Source organism: Plecotus auritus, assembly GCF_963455305.1.
Source record: "Plecotus auritus genome assembly, chromosome: 11".
NCBI classification, from domain to species: Eukaryota; Metazoa; Chordata; class Mammalia; order Chiroptera; family Vespertilionidae; genus Plecotus; species Plecotus auritus.
Window position 1 is genome coordinate 38,155,309 of NC_137777.1, and position 18,001 is coordinate 38,173,309.

At 39.0% G+C, this 18,001-nt stretch overlaps 1 protein-coding gene across 1 annotated transcript in view; it reads left to right on the forward strand.

The window, feature by feature from the left end:
* Positions 1 to 18,001, forward strand: part of CSPP1 (centrosome and spindle pole associated protein 1) — a 114,067-nt gene that overhangs the window by 25,661 nt on the left and 70,405 nt on the right. Inside the window, 3 exon segments of the mRNA XM_080646347.1 lie at positions 1,373 to 1,453; positions 2,384 to 2,482; positions 9,777 to 10,216. Coding sequence (XP_080502473.1) covers positions 1,373 to 1,453; positions 2,384 to 2,482; positions 9,777 to 10,216 — 620 coding nt within the window.

Genomic DNA, 18,001 nt, shown 5'->3' on the forward strand with positions numbered 1-18,001 from the left:
TCTCTTCCCAGGATTGGAACAGGAGTGTGTTATATTGTACACGTATAACTCTACAAATGATTATGTTTATTGTTTGCCTTGATATATAGGGGGTTGAATAATCTGACTCATTAGTCAGATTATTTCCCTTGACAAATAAATTTAGAGTTCTACTGACTTTCAGATTAGCTTTTGTCGCACAAATTAAATTATTAATAAATTTAGATTTAATGAAACTTTATTAATAATTTAGTTTTATTGGTCTGTTCCCATATTTTGAATACAACTCTATTGTAGTAGTTAGTACATTGTATTGTAGTTATTTGTTTACGTGTTTGTTTACCCAACTGAATTGTAAATCTCTTGATTATAGGGAACATATGCTTATTTTTGTCTCCCAATCACCTAAAAAAAGTAACTGAAAAACATTACATGGTCAATAACTGCTTTTTTAATGAATAAATAAGAGGCATGGAGCTGGACAGGTTAATAACTATTGATTATTTAATCCTCATAACCTACTCATATAGATGACACTCCTGTTTTACAGACAAAGAAACTGAGGCAGAGAAGTTAAAAACGTTACTCCAGATTATATACTACTAAGCAGCAGTATCAGCAAGTTGGGGATTATATAAATTTCTTACTAGTCTCTTTTGTTTGCTTTATAGTATTAAAAGAGATAATATATTTTTTATCTTCCTTGATCCCAAATACTAGCTTTGGTAAGTAGGCAGAGCAGATACCATTCTCATTTGATAGAAGAAGAAAGTATGGGTCAGGGAGGTAAAGTGATTTGCTTAGTGTTGCACATCAGAAAAGTGTTGGGGCTACTTCTAGAACCTAGCTCTTTTGACTCCTAGTCTAATGCTCTGTCTACTACACTGCATTACCTAAATGTTTACTGAACAAAAATGGAAGGACACATGAAGAAACTGTCTTCATAGTTTATATCTTTTGACATTTTAGTAGGTAGCCACTTACAATTGTAGGAAAAATAATGTTATTGCAGCATGCATAGGATATTTGTGAGGAAGTGTAAATTTTTCTTAACAAAAGAATAGTAGGGCATCAAGAGTGAAGAGGAATATGAATTAAGAAACAGTTTCTTTTTTTCTCATGCTTTATAAAATCACCCTGAATCAATAGCTATATATATAAAATGCAAATGAAAATTGAGATTTTACTCTCCTCTTCAGGGAGTTGTCGATTGGAAGAAAATTCTCTTTTCCTAATTATGATTTCTATAGATTTGTAGTTTCTGTCTTCATCTCCATTTCATTCTTTTGCTCTGCATAATGTAATAGCTTAGAATATCTAACTTAAAGACATATTTATGAAATTTTTTATAAAGACAATTAGATAATATGTTTTTTTATGTGTATATGCACAGAAAAATTTTCTATCCACGAGTGAAACAGATCCATCTACTCTGGGAGTTTCTCTTCCTATTGGTGACAGGTTATCTGCCAAGGTAGGTAGATGGGAGTAGTTATTGTGGGTAGCAGTTTTATGAGGGATCACAATCATGAAAAAACATATTCCAGATTTACATGCAAACAGATTCCATCATTTTCTGTACTGGAATATATGTATTTTTCCAAACGTCTGAGGAGTCTCTAGTTGTGCTGCTTAAGAATTTTTTTGAACATTACATTTAAAACTATGTAATGTGACATATTTCTTTAATATGTTGCTCAATTGAATATTCATAATTTACATTTTCCAGCATTGATTCCTGAGCTGTAAAGTCTATGCTCTGTAGCACAGCAAAATGAATGGATGGCAGAATATACTGAGCTTTTATGTAGGGTGAGGATGTGGGGCGATTTAAATGTCTATTTCAGTCACGCCATAAATACATATACATACTCTTTAGAGGTTTCAACAGAACATTTAGATTATAATGTTTTGTTGTCTATGATAATTTAACTTTTATATTTAAAATGGTTAGCAGGCCTTTTAGGAGAGGGTGGGAGTTGGAGCAGGAGATAGCTCTGGAAAGAAGGAAAGTAATGTGGTCAGATCTCCTTGGGAACATGCTAATGACAGACTTCCTGGCAAACACACTGTGCATTTACTATTGGGAAAGATTTATTTATGATAATTTTGACATAGTACACCTGGATTATCTAGGATTGCTGTTGATAAACCTAGAATCCATGGATTTATGGGGCATGCCTTAAGCATGTTGTAATGCTTAGGCATTTTAACATGATAAAAAAGGGGAGCTGCACTGATGGTCTGTAACCTCCTGCTTCTCCTGTGCCTTGCAACTACTGTCCTTTAAATTATTAGTAAAACTTAATTCTGGGCAAGATCACTGATTTGTGTGTCTGATTTAACATTAAGGTACTTTTTTCTCAAGCAGAAGTTAACATTGCCTTTTGGTGTTTATTTTAAGGAAAGGTTGAAACTTGAACGCAACAAAGAATACAATCAATTTCTCAAGGGTAAGGAAGAATCCACTGGAAAGTTCAGACAAGTAGAAAAGTGTATTGAGGTAGGTGTTGCTTTTAAAGTACATCTTTAATGCTACAGATTAATATTTTGCACTTACTTGAAATATAGTAGGTCCTTGTGTTACGTCGGAGATCTGTTCCTGTGGCACGACGTAACGCAGTTTTTGCTGTAAGTCGGACCCCACCTACGTAAGCATCTATGTCACTCACATGGAGCACATACACAGCAGTAATGAAGTGAAACAGTAAAAAAAATTTAAAAGAAAGATAACAATTCCTGACCTTTACTTGTGGTAAATAATAAAAAACATAAAACACATATGTACATATGTCAAAATGATGGAACTTTTTTTTTTTTTTTAAATAAACTAGAGGCCCGGTGCATGAAATTTGTGCATGGGGTCAGGGGAAGGGTCCCTCAGCCTGGCCTGCACCCTCTCCAATCCGGGACCCCTCAGGGGATGTCCAACTGCCTCTCGCAATCCAGGACCGCTGGCTCCTAACCACTTGCCTGCCTGCCTGCCTGCCTGATCGCCCCTAACTGCTCCCCTACTGGCCTGATTGCCCCTAACCACCTCTGCCTTGCCCCATACCCAGGACCCAGGATTCCCTCCTCCGGCCAGTTGCAGGCACCTGGGACCTAGGCTTCGCTCCGTCTGGCCAGCTGCAGGCACCCAGGACCTGGGCCGGCCGCAGCCGCAGGGGACCGAGGGCGGGTGGCTTTGCCTGGGCCACAGCCACAGGTGCCTGGGACCACGGGCTGGGCAGCTTGTCTCTCTCCCGGGCTGCAGGCGCAGCAGTTGGTGCCCAGGACTGCGGGGCGGGCGGCTTGTCCCTCTCCCAGGCCACAGGTGCAGAATGGCCGCTGGTGCCCAGGACCACGGGGCGGGCGGCTTGTTCCTCTCCCGGGCTGCAGGCGCAGCCGCTGGTGCCCGGGACCTTGGGGTGAGTGGCTTGTCACTCTTCTGGGCCGCAGCCTGGCTGGTCCCCATTCCTCTCTCGCGAGCTCATTTGTGCCTGGCTGGTCCCCATTCCTTTCTCCCCAGTGTTGAGTGTCTGAGCCGTTATGGCATGATGGCGTGAGGTCGTGACAACCATTTGCATAATAACTCTTTATTATATAGGATTATTATATAGGATGGGAGATGGTGATGTAACCATGAAACAATGTACGTTGAGTCTGACATAACCCGAGGACTGCCTGTATTTTTATGTTAGACATTTCACTTGTTTTTTAATGTAATGTTTTAAAAAAAGCCAAATCAAACCAAAACATTTGCAAATGGTTTTATCTCATAAAACTGACTTAACCTACTTTTAGGTGAAGAACTTAACTTACTTTTTAATTTCATTAATTTTAGAGATTTGGTTGTATGTGATTTTTGTTTATTTATTTTTTAAATATGTTTTTTAAATTTTTTTTTGAGAGATAAAGGAATATAGAAGGAGAGAGAGAGAAACATCAATGTGAGAGAGAAACATTTATCAGCTGCCTCTTGCATGCCCCCTACTGGGGGGAACCAGCCCATAATCTGGGCATGTGCCTGACCGGGAATCAAACCGGTGACTTTTTGGTACATGGACAACACTCAAAGCCAAACAGGTAAGGGCTATTTATTTTTAAGTGTTTATCTTGATATTGACAGTGTGTGTATATATATATATATATATATATTTTATATTGACAGTATATATATATATATATCTCCTATATAATAAAAGAGTAATATGCAAATTAACCATCACTCTGCTGCACCCACAAGCCACGCCCACCAGCCAATCAGGAGCGAATATGCAAATAAACCCAAACAAGATGGCTACAGCCACAGAGAGCAGGAGGGAGGCTTGGGTTTCCCTGGCAATGGAGGAAGCCAAGCTTTCCGCCTGCCCTTGACGGCCTAGGCCTCCACTCAAGGCTACAAAGTTTCAATGATAGAAGATACATAAATCCAAACAGAAATGGCGGCAGCCACGGAGCTAGAAAGAGCAGGAGGCTAGGGTTGCCCCTGGTGATAGAGGAAGCCAAGCTTTCCGCACACCCTGGCCGGCCCAGGCCTCTGCTTAAGGCTACAAAGTTTCAATGATAGAAGATACATAAATCCCCCCAAAATGGCTGCCACCACGGAGCAAGCAGAAGGCTTGGCTCCGCTTCAGGCTACCAAGTTTCAGTTGTAGAAGATAAATAAACCCCAGATATCAGGGCCTCCACTTGGGTTGCCAGGGGGCGTGGTCGGCCTGCAAACCACCACAGGCCCCTCGCCCAGGCCGCCTCATGCCCCAAGGGAACCCCCACTCTGATCCGGGACACCCTTCAGGGCAAACCAGCTGGCCCCCACCCGTGCACCAGGCCTCTATCCTATCTAATAAAAGGGTAATATGCAGATTGATCATCACTCCAACACACAAGATGGCTGCCCCCATGTGGTCAAAGATCCTGCCCCCATGTGGACACAAGATGGCCACCACAAGATGGCCAGCAAGGGAGGGCAGTTGGGAAGGACCAGGCCTGCAAGGGAGGGCAGTTGTGAGCGATCAGGCCATCAGGGGAGGGCAGTTGGGAGGGACCAGGCCTGCAAGGGAGGGCATTTGGGGGCGATCAAGCCTGCAGGGGAGGGCAGTTAGGGGTGACCAAGCTGTCAGAGGAGGGAAGTTGGGGGTGACCAGGCCTGCAGGGAAAGGCAGTTGGGAGGGACCCAGGCCTGCAGGGGAGAGCAGTTGGGGGGTACCAGGCCGGCAGGTGAGGGCAGTTAGGGGTGACCAGGCCTGCAGGGGAGAGCAGTTGGGGGTGACCAGGCCTGCAGGGGAGGGCAGTTAGGGGTGACCTGGCCTGCAGGGGAGGGTAGTTAGGCGTGACCAGGTCTGCAGGGGAGGGCAGTTAGGGGCAAACAGGCTGGCAGGGGAGCAGTTAGGCATCAATCAGGATGGCAGGGGAGTGGTGAGGGGGTGATCAGGCTGGCAGGCAGAAGCGGTTAGGGGCAATCAGGAAGGCAGGCAGGCGAGCAGCTGGGAGCCAGCAGTCCTGGATTGTGAGAGGGATGTCCGACTGCCCGTTTAGGCCCGATTCCGGTGGGATCGGGCCTAAACGGGCAGTCGCACATCCCTCGAGGGGTCCCAGATTGGAGAGGGTGCAGGCTGGGCTGAGGGACACCCCCCTCCCCCATGCACGAATTTCATGTACTGGGCCTCTAGTGTGTGTGTGTGTGTGTGTGTGTGTGTGTGTGTGTGTGTGTGTGTGTGTGTGTTTCCAAATTTAAGGATGGTTAATGTTATGAGAGACAAAAAATTTACCACTTTCTGTATTCTTTGTGTTAAGAAAGAATTTAATTTGAAATATTTTGAAGCAATATTTAGCTGCCAAAGTATGCTTAATATCTCCTGTGATAGGAATTTGCATTTAGTTTATCTTTCCTTTTATATCCACTTTATCCATATTACTGTTATCTGTATATTTGACATTTATTAAGTATTATTATTTTTTTCACATTTTAATTTAATTTATTTTTATTACTTTTTTATGGAGAAGTTTTTATTTTGTATTTTTTTTTAAATTTCTTTATTGATTAACGTATTACATATGTGTTCTTATTCCCCCATTACCCCCCACCTCCCATTCATGCCCCTGTTGTCTGTGTCCATTGATTAGGCTTATATGCATGCATATAAGTCCTTTGGTTGATCTCTCCCCCTTACCCCTACCATCCCCTACCTTCCCTGAGGTTTGACGTTCTGATTGATGTTTCTCTGTCTCTGGATCTATTTTTGTTCATCAGTTTATGTTGTTCATTATATTCCACAAATGAGTGAGATCATGTGATATTTATCTTTCTCTGCCTGGCTTATTTCACTTAGCATAATGCTCTCCATCTCCATCCATGTTGTTGCAAATGGTAAGAACTCCTCCTTTTTTATCGCAGCGTAGTATTCCATTGTGTAGATGTACCACAGTTTTTTAATCCACTCATCTGCTGATGGGCACTTAGGCTGTTTCCAAATCTTAGCTATGGTGAATTATGCTGCTATGAACATAGGGGTGCATATATCCTTTCTGATTCATGTTTCTAGTTTCTTGGGATATATTCCTAAAAGTGGGATCACTGGGTCAAATGGGAGTTCCATTTTTAGTTTTTTGAGGAAACTCCATACCGTTCTCCACAGTGGCTGCACCAGTCTGCATTCCCACCAGCAGTGCACCAGGGTTCCTTTTTCTCCACATCCGCGCCAGCACTTGTCATTTGTTGATTTGTTGTTAATAGCCATTCTGACAGGTGTGAGATGGTACCACATTGTTGTTTTGATTTACATCTCTCAAATGATTAGTGACTTTGAGCAGGTTTTCATATGTCTCTTGGCCTTCCTTCTGTCTTCTTTTGAAAAGTGTCTATTTAGATCAATTGCCCATTTTTTGATTGGGTTGTTTATCTTCTTTTTGTTAAGCTGCATGAATTCCCTATAAATGTTGGAGATTAAACCTTTATCGTTGATATCATTGGCAAATACGTTCTCCCATGCAGTGGGCTTTCTTGTTGTTTTATTGATGGTCTCCTTTGCTGTGCAAAAGCTTTTTATTTTGATGTAGTCCCATTTGTTTATTTTCTCTTTAGTTTCCATTGCCCTAGGAGCAGTATCAGTGAAGAAATTGCTTCGGCATGTGTCAGAGATTTTTCTGCCTGTGGATTCCTCTAGTATTTTTATGGTCTCTTGTCGTATGTTTAAGTCCTTGATCCATTTTGAGTTTATTTTTGTGTATGGTGTAAGTTGGTGATCTAGCTTCATTTTTTTGCATGTATCTGTCCAATTTTCCCAACACCATTTATTGAAGAGACTGTCTTGACTCCATTGTATGTTCATGCCTCCTTTGTTTTTTTTTTTAAATTTTTTAAGGTATTATATGTGTACATATCTTACCATTGCCCCCCCCAACCCACTCCCATACATGCCCTCACCCCCCCAATGTTTTTTTTTTTTTTAAATATATTTTATTGATATTTCACTGAGAGGAAGGGAGAGGGATAGAGAGCTAGAAACATCGATGAGAGAGAAACATTGATCAGCTGCCTCCTGCACACCTCCCACTGGGGATGTGCCCGCAACCAAGGTACATGCCCTTGACCGGAATCGAACCCGGGACCCTTCAGTCCCCAGGCCGACGCTCTATCCACTGAGCCAAACCGGTTTCGGCACCCCCCAATGTTTTGCATCCGTTGGTTAGTCTTATATGCATGCATACAAGTCCTTCAGTTGATCTCTTATTTCCCCCACCTCTCCCTAACCTTCCCGCTGTAATTTGACAGTCTGTTTGATGCTTTACTGCCTCTGTATCTTTCTTTTTGTTCATCAGTTTATACTGTTTTTCATTATCCCCAAATGAGTGAGATCTATGTGGTATTTTTCTTTCATTGACTGGCTTATTTCACTGAGCATAATGTTCTCTAATTCCATCCAGGTGCCTACAAAGGGCAATAATTCCTTCTTTTTTATGGCAGCATAGTATTCCATTGTGTAGATGTACCATAGTTTTCTGATCCAGTCATCTGCTGATGGGCATTTAGGCTATTTCCAAATCTTAGCTATGGTGAATTGTGCTGCTATGAACATAGGGGTGCATATATCCTTTCTGATTGGTGTTTCTAGTTTCTTAGGATATATTCCTAGGGGTAGGATTACTGGGTCAAATGGGAGTTCCATTTTTAGTTTTTTGAGGAAACTCGATACTGTTCTCCACAGTGGCTGCACCAGTCTGCATTCCCACCAGCAGTGCACGAGGGTTTCTTTTCTCCGCATCCTCGCCAGCACTTGTTGTTTGTTGATTTGTTGATGATAGCCATTCTGACAAGTGTGAGATGATATCGCATTGTCGTTTTGATTTGCATCTCTCGGATAATTAGTGACTTTGAGTGTGTTTTCATATGTCTCTTGGCCTTCCTTCTGTCTTCTTTCGAAAAGATTCTATTTAGGTCTGTTGCCCATTTTGTTATTGGATCATTTATCTTCCTTTTATTAAGTTGTATAAGCTGCCTGTAGATGTTGGAGATTAAACCTTTATCAGTGATAACATTTGCAAATATGTTCTCCCATACAGTGGAATTTCTTGTTGTTTTGTTGATGGTTTCTTTTGCTGTGAAAAAGCTTTTTATTTTGATGTAGTCTCATTTGTTTATTTTCTCTTTGGCTTCCGTTGCCCTAGGGGCAGTGTCAGTGAAGAAGTTCCTTCGGCCAAAACCGGTTTGGCTCAGTGGATAGAGCATCGGCCTGCGGACTGGGAGGTCCCGGGTTCGATTCCGGTCAAGGGCATGTAACTTGGTTGCGGGCACATCCCCAGTAGGGGGTGTGCAGGAGGCAGCTGATCGATGTTTCTCTCTCATCGATGTTTCTGACTATCTATCCCTCTTCCTTCCTCTCTGTAAAAAATCAATAAAATATATTTAAAAAAAAAAAAAAAAAGAAGTTCCTTTGGCATATGTCTGCGATTTTGCTGCCTGTGGATTCCTCTAGTATTTTTATGGTTTCCCATCTTATGTTTAAGTCCTGTATGCATTTTGAGTTTATTTTTGTGTATGGTGTAAGTTGGTGATCTAGTTTCATTTTTTTGCATATATCTGTCCAATTTTCCCAACACCATTTATTGAAGAGACTGTCTTGACTCCATTGTATGTTCATGCCTCCTTTGTCAAATATTAATTGCGCATAGTGGTTTGGGTCGATATCTGGATTCTCTATTCTATTCCATTGATCTATATATCTGTTCTTGTGCCAGTACCAGGCTGTTTTGAGGACAGTGGCTTTGTAATACAGCTTGAAATCTGGTATTGAGATCCCTCATACTTTATCCTTCTTTCTCAGGATTGCTGTGGCTATTCGGGGTCTTTTTTTATTCCAGATGAATTTTTGGAGAGTTCTTTCTAGGTCTGTGAAATATGCCGTTGGTATTTTAATGGGAAGTGCATTGAATCTATAGATTGCTTTGGGTAGTGTGGACATTTTGATGATGTTGATTCTACCAATCCATGAACATGGTATGTTCTTCCATCTGTTTATGTCTTCCTCTATCTCTTTTTTCAGTGTCGTGTAGTTTTCCACATATAGGTCTTTTACCTCCTTAGTTAAGTTTATTCCTAGGTATCTTAATTTTTTGGGTGCGATGGTAAATGGGTTATTAAATATTATTAAAGGATCTATTTTCTGAAGTTTTTTTCCTAAAGATAAGGTATCACTTATGGGTGATTAATCCTTAGAATTGAGATGATTAATAGACTAAGCATCATTTGAGAGTTTACCCTTTAAGAAACAGCATCTCATTAAAAGCTTTTCTTTTTTTTTTTTGTTTAAATTGACCAGCATAAAAGTCAAAGAAATAAAAAACCTATTGGTCCAGTTAAACCTGATGTACTTTCACAAATAAAAACATCTTGCCAAAATTCAGAAGGTCCCAGGAGAGATGTCTTAACTCCTTCAGAGGCATATGAAGAACTTCTAAACCAAAGACGACTAGAGGAGGACAGATATCGACAACTAGATGATGAAATTGAATTAAGGAATAGAAGAATCATTAAAAAAACGAATGAAGAAGTGGACATTTCCAATAAAAAACATCAAAGGTTTGCCAGCAAGGTTGACATTCCAGATAGAAGATTTAGCAGGTTTAATGAAGATCCTGTCTTGGACAAACAGTATTATATACCAGACCAAGATCCTGCAGTAAGTGAAGAAATGGACGAGAGGTTTAGATATGAAAGTGATTTTGATAGAAGACCTTTGAGGGTGTATACAAATGACAGGTATTTACAACTTCATTTTTATTTTCTTTACTTGCTCATTATTGATGTTACTTTTTATCATCATATTAGGTAGAATCAGTTTCATTTGATTTACGTATTTAATTCTAAGATGCTGTCAGCTTTAAGTTATGCCATTATTTTATGTGCCACTGAGGTAACAAATACTCAAGATGGGGAGAAAAGGACCCTGTCATAAAGCTGGATCACTGAAAAACTACAACTTTTATGTAAAATTAAATGGGAAATAAACTTTCCCACAGAAATGGACAGAAAAACTTCCATGCCTCAAACTTGGCACTGGAGGGGAGATTCAGAGTTGTCTCATGTTCACAGTGCCCCTAGGTGACTGGCAGGACATTAGCTCCTCTCTGCAAGAACTTGACATAGAACCAGGTTGATGGCTATTTCAGATATTAGAATGTGGGACAAAAAGAACACCTTAAAATAGATGAAATATAGTTTATTCCTTTAATGTTCCTATGTTCTAAATCCTTTTACCAGTATATTTCTTTGTTTTTAAGTAACTTATTGAACATTTATTTAAGTGAAATGGCAGTAATTTTTTTAAATCAGATTTTTACACGCTTTTCAGTTTCTTTGGATGATTGTTTTTGTAATGCTATTTGTAATTTCTTATTTTTTAGTCATTTGTCTTAATACTTAAAACTTGCTATACTTCAACCTAACTTTTAATTTGGAGATAGAAATATGGCAGGGTCCCGTATTTGCCATTGACTTGTTAACGTGAAAGGTTTAAATCTAAATTTGGAGCATTTAAGGGGACCTGTTTAATTTATTTGTCCAAATAGATTACTTTTTTTTAGTATTTTAGGAAATTTTCCAAGACATAATGCTGAACATTCAGTATTCTAATTAATAATACAAAGCCTTTACAGTTTTGGGTCTTCTCTTTATTTTGTAGCTATTATGTTCTGTTCACTCAATCTTTTTAATATTCACCTCAATTTAAGTAATTTGAATGAAGGACTAGAATGTTGCAATGTCAACTATAATGATCTCTGATTTGAATCCAATTGTTTGTACTTTAGAAAATGCTCCAAATCCTATAATTGTTATATTTGAAAATGTTTATGTCAGAAGGTATTCAAAGGCAGCCTGATCTAAAAAAATTATCAACTGGGGAACTGCAGGTAATCTTGGACTCGTGGTGCTACCATCTTTGTACATGAGAACTTTTTTCCTTATCATGTTTGTTTACCTTTGGAATGTAATGTAATGTATACCTTTTAAGTTTGGGATTTCATGAAACTTATTATAAGGTTGTTGCTTTGCCTATTCTATTTGTAATTATACCCTGTGATGATATTATACATGAACTAACAAATGAATTTCAGCCTAATTATTTGAGCACTATCTTATTTTCTTCTGTACCCCATAAATGAACTTTTTCTGTATTATCTTTTTCAAGTAGTATTTTATAATTAGTTTAAATGAGAATGAGTGAGAATAATTCCTGTTACACATTTCAAAGTTTTTAAAAGTAATTCTTCAAAATGTGATTATTATTATATGTTACTTTTAGTTTGTTAATGCATTTATTTCTAGTGTAAGGTTTGTCACACATGTCAGCATGGCAGTTGAGGTTAAAATTGAATTTCTGTATTTCAGATTAGTGGATTTCTTATTTCCAGCAAAAAAAAAAAAATCACATTGATCATTCAGTAGGTTTTATTTAACAGAGTGGTAGACAGAAAAATGACTTTGTTAGTGAAATTTTTGAAACTAAAGGAATGTGTAACTGCATTTGATCTCTTGTCCTAACCATTTACTCTTTATATATATAAAAGCCTAAGTGACCAGACAACCGAACGATGAGTGGGCTGTCACTATGACGTGCACTGACCACTAGGGGGCAGATGCTCAACTCAGGAGCTGCCCTCTGGTGGTCAGTGCGCTCCCACAACCAACCTCCTGCAACCGGCCAGCCTCCCACGGTCCCTCCTCCTGACCAGCTGGCCCCCCCCGATCAGCCCCAGTGTGGGGGGCTGGCCAGCCAACCTCCTGTGGTCCCTCCCCCCGGCCGGCCAACCTCCTGTAGTCCCTCCCCATGGCCGGCCAACCTCCCGCGGTCCCTTCCCCCGGCCAGCCAGCCTCTGTGCGGTCTCTTTCCCTGGCTGGCCAACTTCCCGCGGTCCCTCCCCCCAGCCAGCCAGCCCCCCCACGATTGGGCCAATTGGCTCTGATCTCCAGCCAGGCCAAGGGACCCCACCTATGCATGAATTTATGCACCAGGCTTCTAGGATGCTATAAACTTAACCAGAAGTTCTTGACAAAAAAGTTATAACTGATTGTGAGAAATACAAAATTCATTTTCCTTCATTCTAAGTTTCCCTTCTCTTTTTTCTTCCAAAAGTCAGCATGTGATAAATTCTAGTTAAGATTTTTAATATTCTTTAATTTATATTTTTGGTCTTAGTTCTTTTCTTTTAAAAAATGTTTTTATTCATTTTTAGAGTGATAGGAAGGGAGAAAGAGATAGAAACATTGATGAGAGAGCAACTTCAATTGGCTGCCTCCTACACAGCCCCCACAGGGGATTGAGCCCACAATCAGGGCATGTGCCTTGACTGGGAATAGAACTGGCGACCTCTTGGTGCATGGGTCGGGTCGACGCTCAACCACTGACCCACACTGGCTGGGTGGTCTTAGTTCTTTTCAATTTCCCTATAAACTTTTCATATATGTATTTATTAATGATTTATTTCCCCACATTAAATATGGGAAAGAAAACTAGAGCCCAGAAATGATTTTTCTTTTCTAAACAAATTACTTGCAGTATTTTTAATAGTTAACAAGGTGGTTAACTTTGCTTGACAGTTGAATTCTGTGTGTGTATATTATTTATTCACATATATTTACCAATTTAAAATTTATGTTTTTGGAGCTTTCTAAATTTGAATGTAGTAGTGTCTTATAATACTTAGAAATTTATAGGCACTTTTAAAATATAGTCATCCTCGTCTTTATTATTAACTTGAGTTATAGAAGTTAATATATTGCCATCTTATGTTTTACTCTATAACCAGAGTTAATGAGTAAAGGACATTTTTAGCATTAAAAATGCTGCTGGCTTTTTTTTTTTTTAGTTTTTATATGATTAATGTAGTTTGCACTTCGGTTTAACTCTTAATATTTGATAGTTTGTAATCTTAAGTCATTTAATAAAATTCTGAGATAATACTCCATCTGAAATTAGAATCTGTGTGTTAGCCACATAGGTTTTTAGTGTAGGACATTCTAAGAAGTGTGCATACTTAATACGAAGACATAAATGAGGAGGAATGGCTTATTAGAACATGAGTTACTTTTTTTTTTCTAAAATATATTTTTATTGATTTCAGAGAGGAAGGGAGAGGGAGAGAGAGATAGAAACATCAATAATGAAAGAGAATCATTGATTGGCTGCCTCCTGCACTCCCCACACTGGGGATCGAGCCCACAACCCAGGCATGTGCCCTTGGCCGCAATTGAACCCAGGACCCTTCAGTCCACAGGCCGATGCTCTACTCACTGAGCCAAACCGGCTAGGGCTAGAACATGAGTTACTTAATTTGGTATTACTTTTTTTCTTATAGTAATTAATTTTCATTTATCTTTGGAAGGAACATTTTAATTATTTTCCCCACTTAAAAGTTGGGGTTGATATTTGAAAAACTGTTAAGGAATTAAAGTAAATGTAAAAATTGGGAAACAATTGAAAACAATGAGAAAAATATAGTTATAGCTCCATATTTTTTTTTAACTTTTGTGCACACTTAGTAGCAGAATTCATTCACATTAGAGAAATTCTTAATATGAAACAAAGTGATGTAACCATTATTATGAATTATGTGATTTCTTTAAGTAAGGAGACATTAGATTGTTCTTCCCTATGAACTGTATTAATGTAGGACCAACAGATGGTAAATATTTTATTTCTATAATGTGTTATTCTCCATAGCAAAAAAACATTGTAAATTTATTTCTGTAGTAGTTTAAGTTATTCATTATCCTTTAGGAGTTGTTCATTTACATGTAAGTTAGCTGAAAATACCTGTGGTTTCAAACAATTCGCTTTTCTTTTGTAAGAGACTAATTTTTAAAAATAAGATAAACGTGTTAATTTTTAGAGTAATCTTGGCCTCTAGCCTATACCTGGTTTCTTTGGGCACTGAGATTTGAACCTAATTCAAGGAAATAGAGAACAAAGCTTTTTCCATTTAACATAACTTTTAACTTTTTTTTTTTTTTGATAGTAGGATGGTGAAACTATTTTACATTTATTCCCTCACGCAAATCTGATTTTCTTTGTCAAAGTAAGCAAACTTTTTTCTTTTGTGAGGTCTGTCCCTTGCTGACAAAACCGAATGGATTGAGGTGTGATAAGTGAACCTATTGATTTAAAATCATAGGCTAGTTAGGTAGTTCTGGGTCACAGGGATCATTTTAGTCTGGTACTGGCTTTAAAGCCATAGCTAAACTGAAAGGGCTTCTCAGGGACAAACTGGACCTAAACTGAACTCTGGTACTCTGACTAGAATCAGGCTGTTCTTAGGTATTGAGTTCATTGCTTCTGGAGATCACCATCTGTCATTCACCCTCAGTGTTGAAAGGATTGAGGAGAGAAAGCAGTGGTCAAACTTCTTTCTCTGCAGAGAGGACTTCATTTGCCTCTGTAAAAGTTTCTAAAATAAATTTTAAGACCACCATAAAAGCTGTTAAAGTGAGCTAACAGGGATAATTAAGAGTGATTAAATGTTAAATTTATTAAAAATATAAAAGAAACTTTAATAAATGAGGGAAATTCCATTACAGTTATACAGATACTAGAGGCCCCGTGCACAACATTCATGCACTGCGGGGGCGGAAGGGGGTCCTTCAGCTCGGCCTGCACCCTTTAGCAGTCTGGGAGCCCTCGGGGGATGTCCTACTGATGGCTTAGTGGGCCTAAGCCACAGTCAGACATCCTTAGTCAGCCTGGCTTGTGGCTGAGTGGCACTACCCCTGTGGAAGCGCACTGACCACCAGGGGGCAGCTCCTGCATTGAGCGTCTGCCCCCTGGTGGTCAGTGGGCATCATAGTGACCGGTTGTTCCACTGTTTGGTCGATTTACATATTACCCTTTTATTATATAGGTTTTAATAGATAGTAAGGTGGCTAACTTTTTAAACTATAATTTGCCTTTGCAGCTTGTTAGGTTCCTTTCTAGTTTTCTTATTTATTTTATGTCTTATATTAATAACTTATAATTTATGCCAGTCATTTCATACAATTGAATAGGATACCTTAAAATTTTATTTTGTCCTCTTTAGTGAAATACATATCTCTGCTCATTTTTGGATTCTTAAATATTTTTCCAGTTTTGACTTTATTGTAATTATCAGAGACAGGGGGACTTTTATAATTTCATTAATAAATATTTTTCTTTAGTGAAGGAGCCCACCTTCAACTATCTCTTTTTAAAAAAATATATATTTTATTGATTTTAGAGAGGAAGGGAGAGGGGGAGAGAGAGATAGAAACATCAATGATGAGAGAGAATCATTGATTGGCTGCCTCCTGCACACCCCCTACCAGGGAATTGAGCCTACAACCCAGGCATGTGCCCTTGGCTGGAATCAAACCTGGGACTGTTCAGTCCACAGGCCAATGCTCTATCCACTGAGCCAAACCAGCCAGGGCTCAACTATCTTTTTTATGCCCTGTCCATTAGGAAATCTTTGTAATTTTACTGTAGAATTTAGCAGAGATCTTGACCTTATACATAAATAAAATCATCTAACTTTCTGTAATTTATAGTGTTTGCTTTATTAAGATGTCTGTGTATACCAAAGAACTTATTAAATATGTTTCATGTAGGTGCTTTAGATATTGTACTTTGGTATAGTTTATAAAAATAAGCTAGAAATGCAAGTTCAAACTTAGCTGAAAGTTCAGGAAACCACAAACTCTTTGATAAATTTTAGAAAGAATTTTTGTATGTGTAAGTAGCCTTTAGTTCTGGTTAATTTTGATTTAATCCTAGTGATGTTTTTAAAAATTCATAACTTTGAATTTTTCTATATCTAAAAACATGGTCTAGGCACCTCTGTACCACATCAGTAAGTTTACTTTTGTCTGTTGTATTGAGGGTTCACAAGACCACCCCCAGGTTCAGGGGTTCCTAAGGAGGACTCACAGGACTTCGTGTATACAGTTATATTTCTGGCTATGACTTATTATAGTTGAAAGGATATAAAATAAAATCAGGAAAGGAAAAAGGTGCATGGGACAAAGTCCAGAGGCAACCAGGCCAACCTTCCAAGAGTTTTCTCCCAGTGGTGTTGCACACGACATGTTTAATTCTTCCAGTATCCAATTGTGACAACCTGGGTGAAATGTTGAGTACCATGAAAGCTCATTATAGACTCAGTCCCACTGTTTTTATTGGGGGCTGGTTACATAGGCACCCTTTTCCTATTTGTACCAAAATCCCAGACTTTCTGGAGGAAAACAGATGTTAACATAAACTATATTGTTTGTACAAACAGTTTAGGCCAGGAGTGGGGGACTTGTGGCCCATGGGCCATATAAGGCCCAATAAATCAGTTGGTCTGGCCCTGCCAAGGTATTAGGGTGAATTAATTAAATGTTTGACCAAATGTAGCAGGCTAATTTTTAAGTTGATAATTTTGTTTGGCCCTTGAATGATATTACAAATATCCAAATGGCCCTTGGCAGAGAAAAGGTTCCCCATCCGTGGTTTAGGCACAGTGAGCCATTCTTTTCAGTTCTAGGAATGGTGGGACGCCTCCCTAACCCTATGTTCCAGGTGCCGGCCAAGGGCCAGCCTTGCTACTAGTCCAGTGGTCGGCAAACTCATTAGTCAACAGAGCCAAATATCAACAGTACAACGATTGAAATTTCTTTTGAGAGCCAAATTTTTTAAACTTAAACTTCTTCTAACGCCACTTCTTCAAAATAGACTCACCCAGGCCGTGTTATTTTGTGGAAGAGCCACACTCAAGGGGCCAAAGAGTCGCATGTGGCTTGCGAACTGCGGTTTGCCGACTGTACTAGACCTTTCTAAGGATAGGCAGTCTCAGGCCTGCTCTGTTAACCCCTTTTCTGCTCATGTGTATTATACAGATCCAGTATAACTAAATCTGTTTGCTTAGCGTTGTTTTAATTGCAAATTTGAATTTGAGTTTATACTTACCTGTTCTTTAAGCAGTAGAAGTACAGAATAACACTAAACTTATGTGTCATTTTAAAAGATTCAAACACCTAGACTTTAGATAGAAGACCAGCCGTGTTTTGATGAATTGAAATAAATTTGAAATTCTTTTTTGAAAGGGCCTGTGGAGGGTTCTGTTGTTTTAGGTATGGATAAAAAATGGGAGACATTTATGTCATGCCAGGTCATACATTAGTAAGGTTATCATTCTGTAGTCTTTTCCCCACAGATGATATTGACAATGGCTTGTGTGATGGAAACAAATGAATTTTATATGCTGGCTCTGTGGAGAATGAGAAGTTCCTTTTCTTTAGAAAATTGCCGTTTTTCTTAATATGATAATGAAATTCACCTAAAATATTGAACAGTACTTTAATAGCCATATTTTTTTTCTAGTAGTCCTCTTGAGAGACAATGTAGTTTAACTACCATGTAAAGAACTGTGACTTAGGAAATGGTGATTTTCATGGATGCCTATAAATGTTGATACAAATAATCATGTTTTTATGGTATGAGAAATTAAGCTAAAGAAATCAATGTTTGCCAAATGGAAAAATACATAAATTGAA